At 49.7% G+C, this 22,703-nt stretch overlaps 1 protein-coding gene across 3 annotated transcripts in view; it reads right to left on the bottom strand.

The window, feature by feature from the left end:
• Ptch1 (patched 1) overlaps positions 1 to 21,831 on the bottom strand; it is a 64,431-nt gene extending 42,600 nt beyond the window's left edge. Inside the window, exons 1-2 of one of the 3 annotated variants that reach the window (XM_029468245.2) lie at positions 21,809 to 21,831; positions 12,309 to 12,501 (exon numbers count right to left, since the gene is read on the bottom strand). In XM_029468245.2, the coding sequence (XP_029324105.1) occupies positions 12,309 to 12,501; positions 21,809 to 21,811 (196 nt within the window). In that variant the 5' untranslated portion in view covers positions 21,812 to 21,831. Of the gene's footprint in view, positions 1 to 12,308; positions 12,502 to 13,148; positions 13,329 to 14,050; positions 14,956 to 21,808 lie in introns of those variants that run through there. The other 2 variants (XM_029468244.2, XM_029468246.2) reach the window with 2 other exon arrangements.
• Positions 21,832 to 22,703: the final 872 nt, after the last annotated feature.

Below are 22,703 nucleotides of genomic sequence, written 5' to 3'. Positions count from 1 at the left end.
GTTTTGTTGTCAGGAAAGAAGCTGCACCCTTTAATGGAGCCCCATGGGGCCATGGCTCTCTTTTCCTTCTGGCCCCCCAGAGGGTCCTAAGTTTTCTTTCTTTTAAGTTCTCCATCTCATTCCCCACAAATTTAAAGCTGACACCAGTACTTTGAAAGAGTACAAGCATTGCTTCTGCAATGAATTTCTCAGTCAGGCTCCTCTATCCTTGGCTCCTCAAACCAGCCACCATGGTTTTCCAAAGGGAAGCCTGGGGTGGAGCATTCGATCAAGCCATACCCTCTGGAGGGGTGCTCTTCCAGTCTACTCTGGACATGAGATGCCTCCCCATGACGTCCCCTGCTGGACGGCCACTGCCTCTCACACAGCCTAAGAAAAAGATGTCACGGGGCTGGTGAGATGGCTCAGTGGGTAAGAGCACCCGACTGCTCTTCCGAAGGTCCGGAGTTCAAATCCCAGCAACCACATGGTGGTTCACAACCATCCGTAACGTGATCTGACTCCCTCTTCTGGAGTGTCTGAAGACAGCTACAGTGTACTTACATATAATCAATAAATAAATCTTTAAAAAAAAAAAGAAAGAAAAAGATGTCACAATGAAAGCTTTCGGTGAAAGCTTCCCGTGAGCTACAGAAAGATGGTCTGAAGGTCTAAAACAAGGTGGTGTATTTTCCTCATGAATTCCATGTCTTTAAGGGAGACCCATCTCCTATCCACTTATCTTCATGACTAAAAGGCAGAGGCAAACCAGGAGCATGGCACACACTCAGAGTGCTATTGCACAAATCAATGAATGAACAGCCTCAGTACAGAGCCCTGGGAACAGGCAGTCATCTGTACAAGATATTAATTCCCCACAAAGCCCCAAAAAGTCAGTCAGTCAAAACAAATGACCCTTTCAGCCTGAAAGTACCCACTCAGAGTCCAATTAGGAAAGAGGGGGTCTGTGCACACGAGGGCACATTCACATTCGATTAATCCTGTGAATTATCTAGCAGTCTCAAACAGAGATTTTTTTTTTTTCTCCTTCCCCTCTTTAGTTGCTTCAGGTCCTTCTTTCAGTGATGTGACTAGTTACCGAGAGGGCCAAAAGATGCATACGCTAAAATGAAGAACTGCAGAGCTTTTGGCACTGATTCATGTCTAAATTGGGAGAAGAAAACAAAAGAATCAGTAGTAGCTTCGGTAGGAAAGCGGCTGAAAAGTCTGGGTGAGGGCTAGTCCCTCTCTCCATCCACTCTCTTATGGGGGAGGCGATGCCACCGAAAAGGCTGGAACCCTTTATTTCCTTCTCATCTTGAGCTTATGAAAAATGCTAGAACCAGACAGATGAAAGTGTACTGGCCCCCACTCCGGAAAGGATGACCACACAAAACCACACTGGAAGCAAAAGATATCCACTCACTCACTCACCCACAGCTTGGAGAGCTGAAGGCAGGTCGTGAATGTGCAGGCACCCACCGGAGCACTGGGCAGGCATCCATGCCCCGCCCTGCCCCCACGCCACAGACCGGCAGCTTGCAGTGCCATCTGTTACCAGCCTCACCAGGGCTGCTTCCTCTGAATGGTTCTCCCTGAGACCAACCCACTGGCCCTGTCGGATGCAATCAGGTCAGCCCAGTGCTCTGCCACCAGGCCTGCAGCCCACAGCAGCTCCCAAGACAGTCCTACGGCTGTTGGTGGCCCCTTCTTCATGGACACCCAACATGCGATCTCACCCAAACCAAACTACAGTGTTTTCCAGACTTCCTAAATGGCCCAGCCAGATACATCCTGTTTTCCTTACTGCATGCTTACCAGTCTCTGAAGTGCCCCAAGCTAGGAAGACCACCACCTCACCTGAATGCACTACAAATCAAGTCTGATCATTCTGTAGAAAAGCAGACGCTAAGGAAGGAGGTCCAACTGCTCCAGGCAGTAGAACCAGAAACCAACACAAGTAATTACATTAAGGTCTGAGGGCTTAATTTTAAAAAAATAAAAAGGGCTGCCTGGCACGGTGGCACATGCCTTTAAACACCGGCACTTGGGAGGCAGAGGCAGGCAAATCTCTGAAAGTATAAGGCTAGCCTGGGTCTACAAAGCAAGTTCCAGGTCACTCAAGGCACACAGTGTGACACTTGTCTCAAAACAAAACAAAACACCTAAGTAAATAATAAAAAGGGGCTTGTGACTACCTAGCATACACAACCATAAGCCTGGTGGCTCCTGTGAGTAGGAAGTTCAAAGCCACCCTCAGCTGCATGAGACTCTGTCTCAATGAAATAAAAACAGAAAGCAACAAACCCCCGAGTATTTGCTGGCTAGCCATGGCTGTGGCATGACACCAACTCCAAGTCCCTTCTTAGTGATGCTGGCATCGTGTGTGTCAGCCAGGCCTCTGAAAGCCCCTATCTAGCCACTTTCCCATGAGCAGGCAAACTCCCTGGCCTCTGGGAATCCCCACACTGGCCTTCCCTGTGCATCCCTGTGCATCCGTGCAGGGACACATGCAGCACTGGGGGCCACTTTCATGATTTTGTTGCCGTCAGGATTAGCTGGATTAGGGGCCAGGACATAAGGACCCCCTGGTGCCAGGAGGAAGTTTCATCACCGGGTCAGCGTGGTGTGTGAACTATATTCTGTCAACACTACCACTGCTTTCAGCCACCAACCAAAAAAGTGTGGGAGGGGAGAACAGAGGAAAAAAATGCTTTGAGTGGGTAATGTATAAACACCCCACTGCACTCCCCAACAGATTTCAAAGTGTGAGCCGGTTCAAGGCTGTCCTTTCAAACAAGGAACCTGTTTGTTTTTTTTGGGTTTTTTTTTTCTATTTTGTCAATGAAAAATTTAGTGGGTCTAACAGTGATTACAGATAGAAAAGGAAATGCTATACTGCCCACAGGAGGGTATACACATACATACACACACACACACCTTTCCCTCTAACCAGACAAGTTTGGGCAGAGTCCCACCAATGAAAACTTGTCCTTTGGTCAAAGCTCAAAAGTTTAAGGCAGTCCTCTTTTCCTAAAGATGAAAGCAGTACCCCAACCTGCAGGGAATTCTCCCCACATTTAAGGTGAAGGAAAACAATGTGGGTAAGAAGGTAGAGCAGGGAATGAAGAAACAAGCACAAAATCACAACTTGTAGCTCCTTTTATAGCTGAGCTCAGCACCTAAAATTCTTCCAGGAAACGACCGCTGGTCTATCTCCCCACCTAAACCTGTGTCCATAGCCACTTATGAAGACCTGCTTGAGGTAAATATCATTTGTGGAGAACTCAGTATCATGGGATGTCTGCTAGTGTGTGCAAGCATGTGCGTGCGTGTGCAATGTTACAGGACCGTCCCTCTCGCACAGAACCGAGCTGTTCCATCAAAGCACTATCTGTTATATTTCTGTCTTTCTCTTCTGTTTGGCGTATTCACCAAGGACAGAAAAGGAGGTAAGCTTTGGCGGCCCTGACCTGCAGCTGGGACACAATACTTTCGCACAGCCCTGCCGACCCCTGACATAAATTTTACTCCGCAGCTGGCACTTACACACTCAACATTACCATATGTATAGCTGCTCCGTGCTAATTATGCTAATCACCTGTCTAACTCGCTGCTGCGAAAAATGGTTGTATTTAGCAGTCCAGTGCTTACCAATGCAGCTTACTGTGTGGCTGAAATGTACATTCAGACGGCCCTGAATGGCAAGATTTTTCCACGTTGCTGGCTACATTCAGGGCTCAGAAAAATTTATTCAAGTCAACTGGTTTCGGCCCGCAACAAAAAAGTTACGAGAAAAAAGTGAGTGTGTTCTTGCCCTAACATTCTGGATCTGCTTGCAAGCAAAATGATAAATCAATTGGTATGGGGAACAAAAAGGGAGAGAGATTTCTTTGGGGAGCCCATGTGAAACTGTAGCCTATTTAAAAAAAAGAAGAAGAAAAAAAAAGAAGGAAAAAAAAGGGGTCATCCTATCCCCCAAATCTCTAGAGAGAGAGCAACTAACAGATATTTACTCCTAATTCAGAGCCTCTCGAATTGGCAAGTGAGGGTTGCAATTGAACAAGGTATCAGACATGCTTTTCCCTGGACCACATATAGATTAAAAATGATGAAGCACACTTGACATCTTTTTAACTTAATACTGTTTCAAGAACACACCAAGAAGCAGGTGAGATGAAATAACCTCGTAGGCAGCAAGTATTTTGGCATTTTCTTCCTTAGAGTATTTAAAAGGAGGCATGCGGGATGTTTACCTCTATTCTGTGAAGGTTTCTTGTTTCCCACTAAAGGAGAAAAGAAACTGAGGAGTGTGGGAGGGAGAGGTGGGGGTGGGGAAGACTAGGGGGGGGGGTGAGGTCTGATGGGGGAGGGAAAGGCAGGGAGTCAAGAAGCCTCTATTTTCTGTAATCTCAAATTTCCTGTTTTTACTATTACCATTTCTTAAAGGAGCACTTCCCGAGCATGCTACGGATGGATTTCTTAAATCAGGAAAATATTAGAGCAGTTATTTTAACAATCGCCAAAATCCGATTTCCTCCTAACTCACAAAACATGTTCCTTTTTTTTTTTTTTTTTTTTTTTAACCCCCCTTAACCGGGAGTCTGGTTCTTCTGAGGACTGCTGAGGACAAGTTCTGAGGTCTCTCTAGACCTTCCAATCTTTAACTGTCGGCCACACTGTAAAAACACACCTTAGTGGACAGGGGCTGGAGGTGCCCGGTTACCTCCCCTCTTGGCCTTTTGCAGTATCCTGACTTCCCTCTAGAAAGCACAGCAGACTGGTAAGCCATGCATCTGACAAGGTATCTTAAGCCACCTCCCATTGCTACATCACAGCAGCCTTGTGATAAATCTTGAGCTTAAACCAAGATGAACCAACCCAGCAGGCTTTCTCTGACACTGTAGGAGGTCCGGAAGAGAACTGGCCTCCCTTGGCCTAGCTTCCTCTCACCTTTCAATTTAAGAGCAGATGGCAAAAATGATGTCCACAACTTAAAGATGCTTCTTGGAGGACATAGCTTTCTTTCTACTCATTCCCAACCAACCCCCATACTCAACTTTTTTTTTTTTTTAGAACACTGGTGAGACTTGAACTCATAGCTTTGGGAATGCTAGCAAGTACTGAACTACTGAGCCACATCTCCAACCTCCTGCTCAAGAGGCAAGTTGCTTCTATATGGCATCAACAGGTGGCTGTTAGTTGCCTTTCAAGGTGTTAATTTATCTGGGTTTTAGACTTCTAAATCTTGATTGTGCAGCCCCTAACTCAAGCAGAACCACTGTGCTCAGTGGTCAGCTAGCCAAGGGCTGCTCTGCTCCTCTGGGTCTCCTGCTTTCTTAAGTAGGAGATGGACCACCCTGCCTTGTGGCACAGAGCAGTGTTTACATTGCAATCCTTGACTATGTAATACATCTGGCATTTTTGGGCAGGATCCCTGAGCTAGTAGCCAGAAGCCCTTAAGCACACTGACTGAAAGCCCATTTCCAGTTTCTTTTGCTTTCTTCTGTCCATGTCTCATCAAGAGCTGGAAAGCATCTCGGCTGCTAAACAGAGTACATTTACAGCTGCTTCTTTTCATTTATCCCAACAAGAGGATTATAAAGCACATATTGTGATTTGCACAGGGTCCCACTTCTTCACTGGCCTCACTTCTATGTGGGGACCCACAGGTATGTGGTCCCCCATGTGGGACCCACCTCTATCCACATTGGGACTATTCAAGTCAATTCACACCTGGACTTCAGGATTACAAGTAAGGTCCTGCCTTCTCATATTAAATCCCTCCAACAAAGTCGTCTTTCATTAGCAGGTACCTGACTGTCAACCAAGAAATGGTTTCCCTAACACAAGGCAACTGTTTTGCCAACTATGCTCTAAACTCCAATTAAATCCCGACACCTCCCCTCCCAGGGGAAAGGGATGGTATGCAACTTTCTGGACAATAGGCTCCTGCACACCTGCCAACATTCAGGCAGTCTCTCAATATCAACATTTACTATCTAGGAAGGCTTTTTTTTTTTTTTCTGCTACATCTACTTAGATGCTGATACACAGAAAAAAAATTAATACTATGTAACACAAAGGGAATATCAGCCTAATATAAAAGGATCCAAATCTGATTTGAAAGCGAGAAACCCCTGTAAGGCGCCCAAATCTAGAGGCTGGCAGGAAACAGCAGCAGCAGCAGCAACAAAACAACAGGAAGGGTTTGTGTTTATTTACAGGGCAATCTTAATTGTATCTGTGCTTAAATTAAAAAAAGGTTCCCACTGAGACTATTCCAAGAGCTTCCTCCTCCTGTCCATACTGAACTGGCTTCCCCAGAAGGCCCTTTGACCTCTGGGGTGTCAACAGAGACCTCATGAGGATGAAACATCTAAGGCTATGGGGTCAGCCAAAATTTGGATAAAAAAATCAGTCCTCTCCTGTCTCTATCCAAGTTCCCGTTCCCACTAGTTCTGGTGGGTGTTCCACTCAGGGAAAGGCGAAAGTGAGGAGCCTGGGGGGATGTCACCCTGTGTCTCACTTAGCAGCTCAGGGATGCTACAGGGCCCAATTCTCCCTAACATCCTATGCCACAAGAAGGACAGGGGTTAAGACTTACTTCATATACTCTGCCCATTTTACACACACAGGAAAAACATGTCCATAGGCCCTGAAGTTACTTAGAAGTCTGTAAAAATGTCAGGAATCCTCAACAGGAAAAGCAATGCTTCTAATGATCAAAACCTAACAGAATGCTCCACGGAGCCCACCATAACCAGAGTATATGATGGTTCTGCAGTTAACGTCTCTCACCCCACTGCGCAAAAAGAACACATCTACTAATTCCTTCCTAATGGACCAGACAGAAGACCTTTTCAGATTTGACCCACTTGGGAGGAAATGAACTTGAGCAGTTTAGGAGTGAGTGGGTAGAAGCAAGGGGGTTAAGGGTGGGCAACAAAAGATAGGAGGGAAGAGGAAGCAATCTGTCAAGAGCCTGTAGACACTGGAAACAATAGCACAATATGAGAATACTAGGGATATAGCGATTTTTACAGGTAATCTCCTCACTCCCCACCCCCCCCCCCCAAATTGTCAAAACAATGTTGCCAAGAGTTTGAAAGACTTTCATGCAAAATGGCTTCCACAAAAATCTGGTTTCCTTCAAAATAATTGTAAAACATCATTTTATTTAAAAGCCCTGGCACATCACCTCCTGAGCAAAGCACAGTCTCAGGGGCTTACACTCAGGCACTCACTGTGTGGGAGGCAGCCACAAGAAGCCCCTCTCTGCAAGCACAAGCCTCTCTTCAGAACTTGGAACCCCCTCTTTACCCTCCAGCTAGAAGTTAAGCAAGAGCAAATAAGTACCACCTCATCCCTAGAGGATGGGGACCCAGGGGTCACAGGCAGGTCAGCATTGAAGGAGAAATCCAAATGAAATATAAACATGGTATTGTGGAAAGGCAGACCAATCTCCCTAGCTCTCCAGCCAGCATTAATCTTAGCATCAGCTGTGGTGTATAACCTAAACACACGGACCAGGCAGCCCATACATCTGGAAGCTGTCATCTCCTGGAAGCTCCAAGCGGCGCTGGATGTATCTGAAACAGTCCATGGTCCAAATTGGCTTATGAGAGATCAAGAATGGTGGGCACATAGGGATAGGCTCAGAGCCCACCAACTGCCCTTGTGTGTGGGATACCTGAACCACCTGCTATTTTTTTTTCCAATTGATAGTTTCCAATTGTCACTTATTTTTCTCTAAGTACAAAGGGAATACCAACAATTTGCTCGCTCCTCTCCTGTGTGTGCATTTGCTCTTGGAATGACCTCCTCTTGTTCATCAAACTGTGCAGAGACACACATAAGAGTAGCCCCTTTGCAGGCCCAATTAGACCTGCAAAGCCCAGGTCTTCTACCCAGACACTCATCATTCAACTCAGTGGTTCTCAACTGGAGCATCTAGCAATGACTGTGGGAAGGTTGGGAAGGTTATTCTTGCTGCTGGCACCTTGTTAGTAGAGTCCAAGGGCTCTGATGTGCACCTTCTAGGGTGCATAGCCTCTGACAGTGGAGGATCATCCAGATGCAAATGGCAAGAGTGCCAAGGCTGAGCAAATGAAGGATGGTGGTTCTAACTGTGCAAAGTATGCAGAAAACACACATGCAGACCTGAGGGTGTGACTGCCCATCAAAAGAGTTTTTTTGTTTTTTTTTTTAAGTAGAACCCTCCATTTCTCTTTAATAAATTTTCATCCTCCTCCCTGATACTGCCTTAAAGCCCTTAACAAACCAAACACCAAGGCAATATGGAGTCATTTCAAGGTTGTTGCCCTTTTCAGAGAAGGAGGCCAGAGGCCGCCTAAGCTTTTATCTCGGGGAGATAAATGAAGATTCTGTCACAGGAGTACCTTGACAACAAACTTGTGACAGAAAGCTGGAGGGGGGTGGGGTGTGGAATACGAAAGAAAAACCAACTGAGGAGACTAGGAGGACCGATCTGCCAAAAGAAACACCACTGGGGAAAAAAAAATAGGCAAGGTTTAAAAAAGTAAATAAATAAATCAGTTCCCTGAGAAGCAAATGCAAGTGCTTCTGGTATCAGGAAGGGTACCAGAACCACAGACCCAGGACAGCATCTTGAAATAGCCTGCAGGCCCCAGCCACTCTCCATGGACCCACCCCTGGAGACCTTCGGGCTACCAGATGCCTACCCCTCACTTCATTCACCCTATCTCTGGAAAGTGGACACTGAAGGCCACCCACAAATTATCTATTGAGCCTTCACCCATCCTCCTTTTTCTGCCTCACCTCCACCTTCTCAAGCCTGGGGCCATCCTGGAAGCTTTCACTGATTTCCAACATCCTGGCAACTACCTGCCTACAGACTTGTCTACAGACAGACAGACCGATGTCATCAACGTTTCTCAGGAGTTTAGGCAGGACCTAGTGCAGAGAGGGCACAGAGAACCCACACTGACCAAATACTTCCACTTGGAAATAACCACTCATGTTTTTATGTTTCTGGTGCCACCATGGGTTTTTGTTGACAGTAGGTGCCCAACTACACCAGGGTCTTTATCAAACCTTTTTTTTTGTCCCTTCACAAGTAACCTTCTGTTGACATCTGTGTCGTGCAAAAACAAAACAAAACAAAACATCCTAAGACTCAGGGTGGTGGTACTTCACATATAATGGTCAGTTTCTTGAAAGGCAATCATTATACCAACATCTTAACAGAACAAAAAGTTATCACTTATGCATGCATGTATGGTGTGTATTTGTGACGAGGGGAGCAAGCGAAATGGATTCTCCCTGTGGTGAATGAATGGATTCATAAGCTACATTTCTTCAGGATGTTAAACTGTGGAAAGGCAAGGCCAGGATATGGATGTCAGGAGGTCCCTTAATGTTCCTGGCTATATTAAAAATATTTTGGAAGATAAAACACACCCAGTAAGCTTGTGTGCAGACACATACACACAAGCACAGAGGCAACTCATCACAGGTTGTTTTTTTTTTTTTTTTTTAAATGACTGACAGGAGGAATATCAAACTTTCCAAACTGTCCCTCAGTTTCCCAGCTTCCCTTTTTCCCTTAAACCCGAAGTCTTTCCTTTCTTCTGTTGCTTAGCTGGGGACATGTAAGACTCCCCTTGCCTGGTCTGTGTGTGCTCCTGGAATCACACCCTGAATCAGAAGAGAGCATCCTGCAACAGATGACAGTGATAAAGAATTTATCTAAGAGACCGAAGCAAAGAGGAAGCAGGAACCTAAGCTTGGGCCTGCTGCTCATTTGAATTCAATGACCACCACCACAACCATCAGACATGTACTCCTCCAAGCAAGGGCTCGCAGTGTTCTGACTGCGGACATGAACACTAACTTTGATAGCATATCAAATGCTCTCCTTGGTGCGCTTAGCTACATTTATGAAACTTGCTCCTTGCAAAGGCAAGAATGAATGAATGAATGAATGAGGCCAAGGCAGTGTCAGACTAAATGACCTAAATCAATGGAAAGCAAAATGATCATGAAGGGACCTGCAGGCCGCACTCTTAGTTATCATCTGATTCTCATTGGAACAGAGAGACACCTGTTATATGAAATTATTACATTCATATACGATCATGTCCTAAAAATAAAGTCATGGATATTTTATTGACTTGTAAGGTAAAGTGTTAGGCCCGAGAACCAATGAGCCACACTAAAATGGCAATGCAGAAGGGAGCTAAAGCCTCTAAGCCTAGCCAGAGTTGGGGTGTAGCTCAGAGAAGGAGGATTTGCCCAGCATGGTGGCGCCCTAGGTTCCATAGCTGTATTAGCAGAAAACAAACAAACAAACTATCAAGATGCCAAAAGCAGGAGGGGGAGGAGGTGGGGGCGGGTGTCTGCCTCAGGTGTGTCCTCCTTACTGAACATCTTCCACTTAGGCAGGTGAGTCTCTCTACCTAAGTCTTTTGTCATTCTTGAAACAATGTTAAGAAAACTCTACTACCTCTGTAAGCTTGTTAAAACCTATGGAAACAGCATAGCCAACTACTAAAAACCAAACTGTTGCAGGGCCATGGTGCTCATCAGCCTGGAAAAAGCCAAATGTGGAGCCATTAGCTTAACTTCCACTCTATAGCTTTGCTGGTCAGTTTCTGTGCCTAGGACCTTACGTTCTGCTGTTTAACTTAACTTTCCAGGACCTTGCAGGGGGTGGCCTGTTCCCGCCAATACTCTCTTGCTTCCTGTCTCTCCAGTACCCCTGCCTACCTCAAGACATCTACTAAGGCCTTTTTTTCTCCTAATTTAACTTTCATGAACCAGTTCAAGTGGGAGCCCATACTCAGTGAAAATGCATTGAATTCCTGTAGTCTGAAGCACGGGGCACTGTGCAATGTCTCCATCACAGTGCCTAGCACAGGGTCAGGAACACTATAGATACTAAGGAAATTTGTTGCTAGGGACATAGTCAGTGCTCAATAAAACTATTCTCTGAACTACCAATGACAAGGAAGCAAAGTGGGGTAAATTACCTAATGGAATCAATCCAAAAGACACTTGTATTCATTAACCAAGCTACTCAAGGCAGGAATGCGTTCTGGTCTTAACGATTAGGATTATTATTTTGTTACTTTCCATCTAGTTTACTCCATTTACATCCATTTACTCCACCACTAGTTTTGCAAAAACACTGAAAGTTAAGGTAACAGAATATTCTGGAAGGTTAGTTTCCAAGAGCATCCTGAAACTGGTTACCTAAGGAATTACTCATTAACTCTGGTTTCAAAATTCAGTCCTAGGTGGCTTGCAGTAGGCATGCACCAAATATTTGGGGTTGAAACTTTTCAAAGAGATAACTTAGAAACTAACAAAGAACGAAGGAAAAAAGAAAGCCTAAAATCACAAAGAGGGAAAAGATTCCACGGTGGTGGGGTGGGGGAAAATGGAAAACCTATTTTCAATTTACAAGTCCTTTTATAAAGCAGGTCCCCAACCCCTCCCCTTCCAAATCGAGGCACTTGGATAAAAGACACACACACACACCCCGAGGGAAGCTCCCGTGGCCCCTCCCATCAAACTTGCTTTCTTTTAAAATACACACACACTTGCAAGCCTAACAAATGCAACCACCCCCAAGAATAATTCCATTTAAAAAGCCCCCCACCCGAGAGAAAACATTAATCTACTTTGCAAACATGCGTTCCAGTTTGTGCTTTACTATTTTTTTCAACTACCCCCCCTCCCCTTGGTACCTTGAGACAAATGTTTTTTTCCCCCAGAGTTGAAAGCAGTCCAAAAACAGGACCACACACGCGGCCGCCTCCGCAGGCCCGCGCGGCGCCCGCCCCCTGCGCGCCCCGGGGGCGCGCACACTCCCTGCAGCCAGAGGGGTGGCCTTGCCCTCCACCCCCCTCTCCTTTCACCGCAGACACAGTGGGTGGGTGGGGGGTGGGGGTAAAGAAGCCGAGCCCAGGCGCCCGGATCAGAGAGGCCTTTCCCGGGCCGCGGCTCCCGGGCCAAAGCCAGGCAGGCAGCTGTGGCGAGCTTTGGGGACCACCCCCACGGCCCTGCGGAGTGGTCCGTCCCGCGCAGGGCCTCTGCGCCCCCGCCACTCTCTCCCACCACACCTAGCAAAGCGCAGCGCCCCGAGTAGATTACAGCGCGGCCTTTGTCGGGCGGGCCTGGCTGCTGGCCAGCCATGCAAACAATAAACAGTCGCCCCTGGTGCGGGCAAGGGCTTCTCGTTGGCTACAAGGAGGCTCTAGGTGCATGCTGGCAAATATCTTCATCAAACGCAGTAAAAGGAAGGAAGACGAAGGACGCGCTAGCGGCGCCTGGTCGCTTACCTTCCACCCACAGCTCCTCCACGTTGGTCTCGAGATTAGCTGCCTTTAATCCCACAGCGAAGGCCCCAAATATGAGGAGACCCACAACCAAAAACTTGCCGCAGTTCTTTTGAATGTAACAACCCAGTTTAAATAAGAGTCTCTGAAACTTCGCTCTCAGCCACAGCGGCGCTTTCCGGCCAGTAGCCTTCCCCTGGGGACGAAGCAGAAGGGAGGAGTGAACGCCGGGGAATCGCTGTCCCCCGCACAACCGCCCGGGGATCCCCTCTGGACAGCAGTGTGGGGCGTGGGCGCCCGCGGCGCAATGCCTCTCCCTCGGACTTGAACCAGGACCATCCAGAGGGAGCCCTGGGGGCGTGGAGGCCTTGGTTGTAAATCAGTGAGACTGCAGCGTGGGAACTGTACTCTAGGGACCAGGGGGTGCCCCCACGCGTGGCCTGAGCGCCAATCCTGAATGAGACTTGGGGTGCTGGGGAGAGAGGCTAACAGAGAAGCCACCACCAGCAGCCATGGTTTAGTACCGGGGACCTGGAGGGAGGGCCTGAGTGATCCTAGCCGAGAAGCCCAACACTAAAGAACCCCCAGGAAACGTCCCCCCTTCCCTAAGTCCTGCTCCAGCCTGAGGCCTCCTCCAGTGCCCCGGAGGCCGAGTGAAGGGCGCAAGCGCACTTAGGGACAATCTACAGCAACCGTGGTCCATCTGGCCCCGGCCTGGTGTGGCTGTACGCGAGGTCCACGTGGTGAGCCCCGCAGCCAGAGCTCGGTCCACAGTCTTTTCCACAGCCTTAGGAGACACCGCGGGAGCTCAGTTAGGAAATGCGGCAGCCATCTACAACTTACACTATTTGTGCTCGGAAGAGGGCGGCCACAAGGATCTTTCCCTCCTCTCCCATTCCCTCCTGATGAACTCTTTAAAATAGCCGAGTGCACAGGGAAAAGGCCCAGGCCGGCGCCGGCGGGGGTCCTGGCTGGGCGCAGGCTGCTCTCCGGGCGGCGGAGCCCGGGGTGCTGGCCAGGGCCCCTGCGGGCCCCAGGCTAGGTGCTTGCCTTCCCCGGATTCCACACATTTCAGCCAGCCTCGTAAACACAATGAACCCGGCCGTTCCGCACACCCGTACCGAAGATTTAAGGTGGCAACTTGTTTACAACTGCCCCTCTCCCCGGCAGGCTGGGAGAAGAGGCGGCCCAAGACCTGGAAGAGAGGGGACGTCCTCTCCCGAGAATAATTTTTAAGGGAGCAGAGATTTCAAGCTCAACGAAAGCAAAACCGGCTGCCAAAAAAGGAAACCACCTTTACTTTGGCTCCCTCCCCTCTGTCTCTCTCCGCCTCTCTCCACTCCGCCTCCCCCTCAAAGAGGTTAAGAAATGTGGCAACGCCGAACTTTAGGCTGCAACCGTGGGCAGGGGCGCGGGAGAAAGGCGCTGGGGCCGAGGGCAGTGCCGCACTGCGGCCGCCCTGGAGGTGGTCCACTCAGGACGGTTTCCAAAGCTCCGGAAAAGGCACACCAGGGAGGGCGTGTGCGCGCGCACACACCACACACACGCACGCACACACACAGGCACCCCTCCACCCCCTGCGGACCTCAGACAGCCCTTTCCTCCAAAGTCCGGAGGGAGGGTTTGAATTTTTCAACCTTCACTTGTCTGCTGCTTTCTCAGGAGTGTGTGTGTGTCTGTGTGGCAGGGATCCCAAGGAGGAAGAAGAGGGAAAAGTGAAGAGGGAGGAGGGGACAGAAGTGCACCTTGGAAATCTGCTCCAGAGCGAAGGCGGCGTCGCAGTAGCTGGGCCGGTGCAGATAGTCCCGGTCCGGCGCGGCGCGGTGCGGTCCCCCGGTCCGTCTGCGCCTCCCGCCGCCGGCCTGCCTGCCCAGGGCCCCGGCGGCGTTACCAGCCGAGGCCATGTTGCCGCCGCCGCCGCGGGCTCCGGGCGCGCCTGGGCGCTCGGCTCGCGAGGACGCTGCTGGCCGCCGGGGACTCCGGCTCCGGGTGACAGACCCGCTGCTGCCGCTCACACGGCGGGCGCTGCGGGTGCTGCGGCCGTGGCCGCTGCCGGGGACTCAGACCCTGCGCCTTCCATTGCCACATTGCGCGTGAGTCCCGAGGTCTTTGCGGCCGCCGCTGCCCACATCCAGCTCGCGGGAAGGCGAGAGCCGGCGCTTCCAGGGCGCGCCTCGCGGTCCCCAAGTCCCCCCCAGACGTCCCCGCCCCGCGCCGCGACCCCTTCACGGCAGAAGGCGCGCGCAGACCCCCGCCGCTCGCGCCGGCTCCCTCGGCGCCCGCTGCGGGCGACGCGACGGTACCCGGCGAGTCTCAACGATGCCGGGCCGGGGCTGCCGCTGCTGCTGCTGGTGCTGGTGCTGCTGCGGCTGCGGCTGGAGTTGGCGGTGGCGGCTTCTGAAGCGGCTGCTCGCTCTCGGGCTGCTGGGTTCGCGGTGGCTGCTCGGTCCCGGACTTTGCTTTCTTGTTCTCCTCACCGACCCGCTGGACCATTCTGCCCCCGCGCCGCGCGCTTCTTTCGCTACCGGGACCTGGGGACTCCGCTCTGTGTGTGTGCAGCGGGCAGCGGCCGCAGCAGCTCCTTGACTCAATAGATGAGATGGAAGAAGAAAAAAAAGAACTCTCTCCATTTGGAGAAAGAGGAGGAGGAGGGGAGGGGGTGGAGGGGGAAAGAGCGAGCGAAAGAGAAAAAGGCTGGAACTCCCGCCCCCGGGGCTGTCAGATGGCTTGGGTTTCTGCAACGCGATTGGCTCTTGGAGGGCAGAAATTACTCAGCAAACATGACTATTATTAGCTGCTTAGCAACAGCTCACCAAAGTAGAGAGACCACCCAGGTAGGCAACCCCCGTGTGTGCATCCCAGGCTTGGGGGTGGGGGGGGCGCTCGCTCAGCGCCAACCTTCTCGCATGCAATACTTCCATTAAGGAATGCTCCCCCCTCCTTTCTTTCTTATTTCTTTTCTTTTCAACAGTGTCTTCTTTTTTAAGACGCCTTTTGCGAGCGCGCGCGCACACACACACAGACACACACATACATACGCACACACTCACACGTACAGAAGCATTTGCCTCGCAATAGACATGGGGGATATGTAATATTTTTTTAAGCGCTTAAACAATTTCTGAGATTCCTCAAAGAAAACCCTTTTAGAGGCACTTTGGCCTCAAGCTGCAGCAAATACTGGGAGGTCCGGCTTGAATTCCCAGGCCTGCACCAATAATGACAGGGTGGTGGATAGTGCGCCAGTGTGTGCCAATTTTTTTTCTCCTCTTTTCTTTTATAACCAAAGGCAAGACTTAGACTCTCGCAGGGAACAACGCCTCGTATTAAGATAAACAAAATGGAAAGTTAAAGAGGCGAGCAAGGATGTTGGGAAAAGCCACCCCTTTTAAAAACCCCTCTCACTCCCCTATCACCCCCCCCCAAATACACAATACAGTCCAATATGAAAACGTCTATAAGGAGAAGCCAGACAAGTCTGCTATTTTATTTGAATTTTTAATATATAAAAAGCAAATCTTTTCAGCAGGCCAGAAAAATGGAAATGAGAGATTTCCTGATATTTGGAATTCGTCTGGATCCTCATTAATTAATCACATTCAGTTTTAAACTTTAAAAAAAAAAATAAAGCTCGATACGCACCCTGTAACATTTAATAGCGTGACGTAGAAGAGAATAAAGGCTTTGATGTGGAATTCATTTTAAACAAATTGTTCATAGAGCGCTACGATTTGTCCTGATATTGTGTCCAGTGTCACCAAGACATTCAGGGGATTCACAACAACAAACAACAAGAAGAAAAATGCGTCGTGGGGAGGGGAGTGAGTGTTGGAGCCAGCAACAAATTAAACTGTCTACACAACTACGCTCTTTAAGAAAAAAATAACACTTAAGAAAGCACATTCCATTCTCCAATAAGTTTTGAAGTTCCTCCTCCCCGCAGTAGACACCAGACCCAGAAACACGGGATTCTGCTACGTCCTATTATTTTTCTTTTCCGCCTTGAACTGCAGAAGGAACCGGAGTAGTGAGGAGTCAAATGAACCCGTGAAATGGGGCAGTGTGGCTTTAAGATGCACACGGTGTGTGTTCATTGAAGAAAAAAAAAAAAAGAAAGAAAGAAAAGGAAAGAAAGAAACCCAGATGGAGGGAAAGGGGGAGGAGTGGGGAGAAGGCGGAGCCTACTCCACCACGTGACCTGGACCGAGAGGCCCATGCGCGCGCCCGCGTTAGTGCGCGTCCGCGCCCGCGCGTTCCTGTATTCGGCCTGCTCGTGATGCGGGCGCACAGGTAACAGGGTCCGCGCGCGAGGCCAGCACGCCCCAGCCCTCATCACAGTGCGCACAACCTTCCTGGGCCCAGGGCAGTGTGCGCGCCCTACCGCCGCGGACAGACGTGCCGGACACGCCGTAGTACATTCCTGAAGGCGGCCCGGCCCCCTCGCGTTGCCCAATGAACGCGCGGCCTCTCAGCTGCCGGCCAATGGCTTCGTTCCGGCCCTTCCATTCAGCGGCGCCGGCTGCGGTTAGACAGGGGCCGCGCAGGGGCGCGCGGCCACCGGCGGAGCACACGGCTCCTGGGGCCGGCGGTGGAGGGTTGAGGTCTCCCCCACCCCCATCGTGTTGCAGTCCTTCATCGCTGCCCAGCCTCCCCTCTAGCCTCGTCTCCTTCCGGGCTACCCTAGGATGCCTTGCCATCCTGAATCCCAAACCCGCAGAATTCGTGGGGTTCCTAAAGTGGGGTTCCTAAATCTGAGCGAACAGAGACCAAGTAGAAGCATTTGGGGGTGTTCACGGGATAAGGAAGAGGACCTGGGTGTTGGGCCAGCGCGGAAATTCAAAACTTCTAACACCAGGGAGCACGTGATTTTTCGAAAGACTGACTTTCCGAAGAACTGAAAAATCCTGAAAAGGCATGCAGGGGAGGGGAAAGACACTAACTACCTTAACGTCGAGTAACGTGGTGGAAGCAGGACTGTTAAGATAGTTGGTTGTCAACATAAGGTAGAAAGGGGGTAATCTACTATTATTTAAGCTTTCACATTTCATGCTCTTGGAAATTGGGCTGTTTTTTCCAAAGTTGAGGGTGATATCCCGAGTTCAAAGGTCACCCTGGTTTTTGTTTTGTTTTGCTTTTAATTTGAAGCTGGCTGTGTGTATGGCATCGCTCTATAGACGTTGTCTTTTCAAATTCCTTACAGTATTTTACTCCTAAGCGTGTACTGTTTCCCTCTTCCAGCTTTTTACTTCTTGGGTTGCAGTATAGCTGTTTGGATTCTAGAATGAAACTTTAGCCCAGCTATGCAAAGCCTCTTCCACTCGGGCGCTTTTCCCTTGGTTTGACTTAATTCTTAAACGTTTTGAACATGGAACCCCGAGGTTTGCAGCGCTCTGCGACCCCTCGCCCGCTGTTTGATAGGTTAACTTTTCAGCATCCCAGACAATGGTCCTGACCTGTAAACTCTACCCGTAGGTTTCAGGACGCAATCCCCAGGCTCTCTCTAACAAGCGCTATCTTAATCTCCCCAGCCCCCACCCGCCGCTTCCCCTGTGGTCTGCTTTTTTCATAGAGATGAATTACTTTGGGGATCTAATTGGCCTTGTTTCTGTAACGTTTTAAGAAAGGGAAGAGGAGCCAGTCTAAAAAGACTGCTCGACTTGGGTGGTCAGGGCTGAGGCTGCCCCCAATTTGCCTCATTGCTGATGCATATGAGTGTGACATTCCCAGCGATAATGTTGTTCCTAATCAATCTACCCTTATTTACATTTGTAAGCTTTGTCGGCTTTAATATGCATGCCCTGTGCAGGGGACCGCTGAGCCACACCGGGTTTGTTAACTTCAAGCTAACTGCAAGGATTCCACAGACCTGAGAGGCAGAGTGGAGGAGACAGGCCTGCTAAGGTGTCTGGCAATACAGTCCCTTTGAGGGTCTTTCTGCCTGGTGGCTCCCCGAATAACGGAGAGCTTAGGGTCTTGACCAGCAGGAGCTGCCAGTCTCTGTGAAGCCAGAGCTGAGTGACCATCCACTCTTCCAACTGAAGTTCAATAGAAAATATAAACTGTCATTTTTCTTCTCATCATGACCCAGGACAGATTCCTTCAATGTTCTGGATTCCCTCACTGTCTCCTCTTCTCTCTGTTCAGTGCTTCAGATATCCATAGCCCTACCACACACAACTCAAAAATGACATCAGATTGTCCAAGTGCTAGGATGACATTTGAGATAAAACATCTGTCCTTTGAGTTAGGATGTTCCAATGGTTTGAAATTATTAGTGCCAAACTTGTTGAGGTTTAACTTTTCACTGACTTCTCAGAACTTTAAGAGTCTTTAAGATCCTTTATCACGTAGCTCATTTCTGCAGCATAAAGAGGTAAAGATGTTCCAGCCATTTGACACTAGGCTTAGTCACAAATTCCCCGCCCCCCCCCCACCATTAAGTTCAGCGGCCTTTCAGAAATTCAAAGAATTGCAAATATGATACTAAGTCCTACAGCATTCTTATTGCAAGGAGGGGATATAGAGAGGAAGTGGGTGTGATGCTTTGTGTATGGATGTTACAAAGAGGGTGGAGGTGCGGATGTAGTGTTCTACATATGGATGGGTAGCCCAGGATACAGGACAGGAGAGATAGGATAGGGCCTGGGCAACTCTAAGGCAGCTTGGATAAGAGTTAAATCTTAAGCCAATCTGCCACCATCTTACCCCCATTTCCTTCGTAGAGACCAATGTCTTATTTGCTCACTGGCAGCCTGTGATTTATACAGACTGTGCAAGGAGATAGCAAAAAAAAAAAAAAAAAAAAAAAAAAAAATGAGCCTAAAAAGTTTTCAGGGAAGAGGTAAAGAAAGATTCAGAAACTCAAGCATGTAAAACCACTGGGCTTGACTCTCTTCACGTCTCTCCACCTCCAGTTTCCTGTCCTTACTAACCCCCCCCCAACATCACTACACCCCCCCCAGGCTGAAGGAAGGGGAACTGCCCTAGCCAACTTGTCAAAATAATGCTGCTAATTACCTCTGATCTCCTTTAATGGGAAGCTGCTCCCAACTCCACAAAGGAGTAAATGAGAGGTCCACAGCACAGACCCAGGAGCTTACAGTGAGCTGGGGGGTGGGGAGGGCAGCCAAGAGGAGGTGCCCTGCAGAAGGTCCCAGAAATGCCTGAGTCAATCTCTGCAGGTTTAAATACTTGAAGAATTAGCTTTATGCAGTACCAAAAGCTACTGATATTCTTTTGCTAAGAATGTCATCAAACTGCAGAGCCCTCAATGAACTTGTCAGAAAGATCAGTATGGACCCCTATACCGAGTCCCCGCCCCTCTTCTCTAAATATCTCCTTTGCTACATTGTCCCACTCTAATGGATAGAGATGTGTTCTTGAGACACTCAGATCCCAGGCATTTCTCCCTTCCATACCTCTCTGTGTCTATTATATCTGTACCCTGCTCTGACTCTGGCAAAAAAACAAAAAACAAAACAAAACAAACAAACAAACCCCCCACACACACACACAGTGCATTTCAATGTTCCCTGTCTTTCCCTGTCTTTGGTCCTGGGTGAAAAAGAATCTGAGCAACATGATCCCTTTGACCCACTGCTGGAGCAAATTTATTAGAGATATAGGCATGAGAAATGAAAGGGAAGTAAAACAATTCCAGCTCATTGTGTGTCTTTCTTTCATACTCCTAATCCGGTTTACACATCACGCCTACATGTCTCAATGGGGCATTATACACTGTGGCAGAGGCTATAGAAAATAAAAGGTATGTGTATGGGGAGGGGGCAGAACAGGGAAGGTGGGCATTTTAATCCATATTTATCTTACAAATTCCTTATCTGTAGACAATCCAAAGAAATCTGTTAAACGGTCTCTTTTCACAAAACAGTTCCAAATGGTGCTAACTCCCGTTCAAACAGCTTGTCAGATTATGACAAAAATCTATAACCAGAAATTAAATACACTTTGCACAATGAGTTTAAAAATAAGGCCAATGCTCAAAATGAGAATTGGTGTATTAAGATGGCAAAGTCTATTGGTGTCACCTTAGTTCAACATTTTAATTTTAAAAGACCATGGATTCAAAGGCATTTTATTGCCTGGTAGAAGGAAGCTGGGTGACAACTGGAACACACACATTCACAATGGAAGGGCCCTTGTTTTACAACACAGGACACAATGCACCTGAGGCAACAATGTATTCTGAAGAACCACCCAGAAATAATAAGTTACAGTAACAAAGGATGACACCAAAAAGCATTGTCTTGCTTTGTGAAGGCAACTAATTGCATGTTGAAGTACTGGAGCCAAGAAAAAGAAAAAAAAAAATCTGAACACACACAGAAGGATGAAAAATGACTATTGTAGTACAAGACCTCAGTGGTCCAATTATTAACTATTTAGAGGCACCCACAAGACCTCAGTAGTCCAATTATTAACTATTTAGAGGCACCCAGTAAGGGTCGTCATTATTTCTGCTTAGTGCCAAGAGAGGAAGGATAAAAAGGAAAGATAATCGTCTCACCCTGGTCCAAGACAACTCAAGTCTCTGGTGTCATTCCCCGACAAGACTCCTTATGGTGGTTCTTATGTGACAAATACATCAGAAACACACTAGGCATTTTAAACGTGGACTTCCATACATGAAGACAGACATACCACGTGTCACCGAAAGCAGTATTTGGGAACAGGGGGGTCCCTGAGTTGGGACCAACTCATTCCATGAGGGTCTGGGTCAGTGAGACCCACTTCGAGGTTCCCCTGAGGCCGCACACAGCGCTCTGGGCATTGCTCCACCCGCCCACCTCTTTAATGGGTGGCAGGCACCAGAGTGCCCGATTCCGTAGGCGCAAGAGTCAGCACACACCCCTCTCCTCTACCCAAGCCGGGCGGTGAACTCAAAGCGCCCTTGGCCTCTTTTCTCCCTACCAACCGCAGCAGGGAGGAGTCCACGCCTTTGAGAAGGCGCATCTCTCCAATCTAGGTGTTGCGTTCAGCCAGGTGTCTGCGCATGCCGCTGCCAGCTCTGTGTGTGGGTCCGTGGGTCCCCTCCAGCTGGCGTCCCCTGCGCCCAGAAAAGCGTCTGTGGCGCGCGCGCGCACCCTTGAGCAGCCCCCTGCCCTCCCCCCGGCGCTGTCATTCTCGCCACTAGCCTTTCCATCAACCGCGCTGCCTGTGCCCGCCAGGCAGTAGCCACCACCCGGCCCAAAGAGCGGAAGCCAAGGTGGCGACCCTTTCAAGCGTGCAAATGGAATCCCAGGCGACCCCCTCCGTGGGAAATCCCCCCCGGAGCTGTTCCCCCAGCGCGCCGCAGCCGGCTTTCCTCCCTGCCGAGTTGGCCTGGGGGCAGGGGTCCCGGCGTGCGAGCTGCAGGAGAGCCTGTTATCACGGTCCCCTATTCTGCACCCCGGAGCCGCATCCACCCTGCCGCCCGCCCTTCTCACCAGCCCGGGCGTTGGGTCGGGGCTAGGCGAGGGGCGTCCCCGGAGACACGGCGCACTCACCATAGCCGGCCTCAGCCCCTGGCCGGAGCGCAGCTGCCGATGGCGCGGACGCTGACCGTGAGGTTCACATCAATTCCTTTTATTAATTTCCCGGGGCCCCCCTTGGCTGGTGCTGCGTGGCTCTCTCTTCTCCCTGTCTCTCTTCTTCTCCCCCAGGCCCTGTCGCCGCGGGTCTCTTTGTCTGCCCTGTCGCCTTCTCTTTCCCCCCCCCACCCCCCGTCTTCGTCTTCGTCTTCTCCTCCTCCTCCGTCTTTACAAAAGGAACGGAAAGTGTAAAAACCCCGGCGCGCGGGGCCGCCGCAGGCTTTCGGCGGAGTGCGGCGCGGACTCACAATTACAAGCCTGTTTCTATTAAGCAGGTCCATGGCCCTCGGCGTGGGTGGTCTGCCGCGCCATAGGCAGGACCTGTCAGGGTCACGTGACGGATCCGAAAACTTTACCCCTTTACAATAAACCCAAGGAAGGCAAAGTAAACTGGAGGAACGTGCTATCAGCGCAGCCCTCCTGGGTAAACAGGCTGCCCTCCCAGCGGTCCTGGGAGGCGCCCGGCCTGGCGAGCCCTAGCGAGCTCTGGCCGCCCCCTGAGCGCCCCCCGCGGCTGCAGTACGGGGGGTCCCTGGGGCCCTCTTCGGTCGCCAGCCGGCGCTCCCCTCTCAGAGTAGCTGCCTTCCTTTTGGCGGTGGTTCCAGAACCCTGGTTTGGGGAGGAGGATGTGCTGAGCGAGTGAGGAAGTGTATTTTAGCATCTTCCACAGCTTCAAAGGAGGTGGGGGCGCCCCCAGGGCTTCCAAAAAGACAGCACCTTACTCTTCCCCAGCTCACGTTGCCAGGAGAGGCTATCAGTGGTCCAGTTAATAATCTCCAGGCCCACAGCAGGGTCGTGGGCTTATCATCAT

Source organism: Mus caroli, unplaced genomic scaffold, assembly GCF_978045245.1.
Source record: "Mus caroli unplaced genomic scaffold, Mus_caroli_1 scaffold_15, whole genome shotgun sequence".
Classification (NCBI taxonomy): domain Eukaryota; kingdom Metazoa; phylum Chordata; class Mammalia; order Rodentia; family Muridae; genus Mus; species Mus caroli.
Note: the sequence above shows the minus strand (reverse complement) of the source record. Positions and strands in the feature narration are given on the sequence as shown.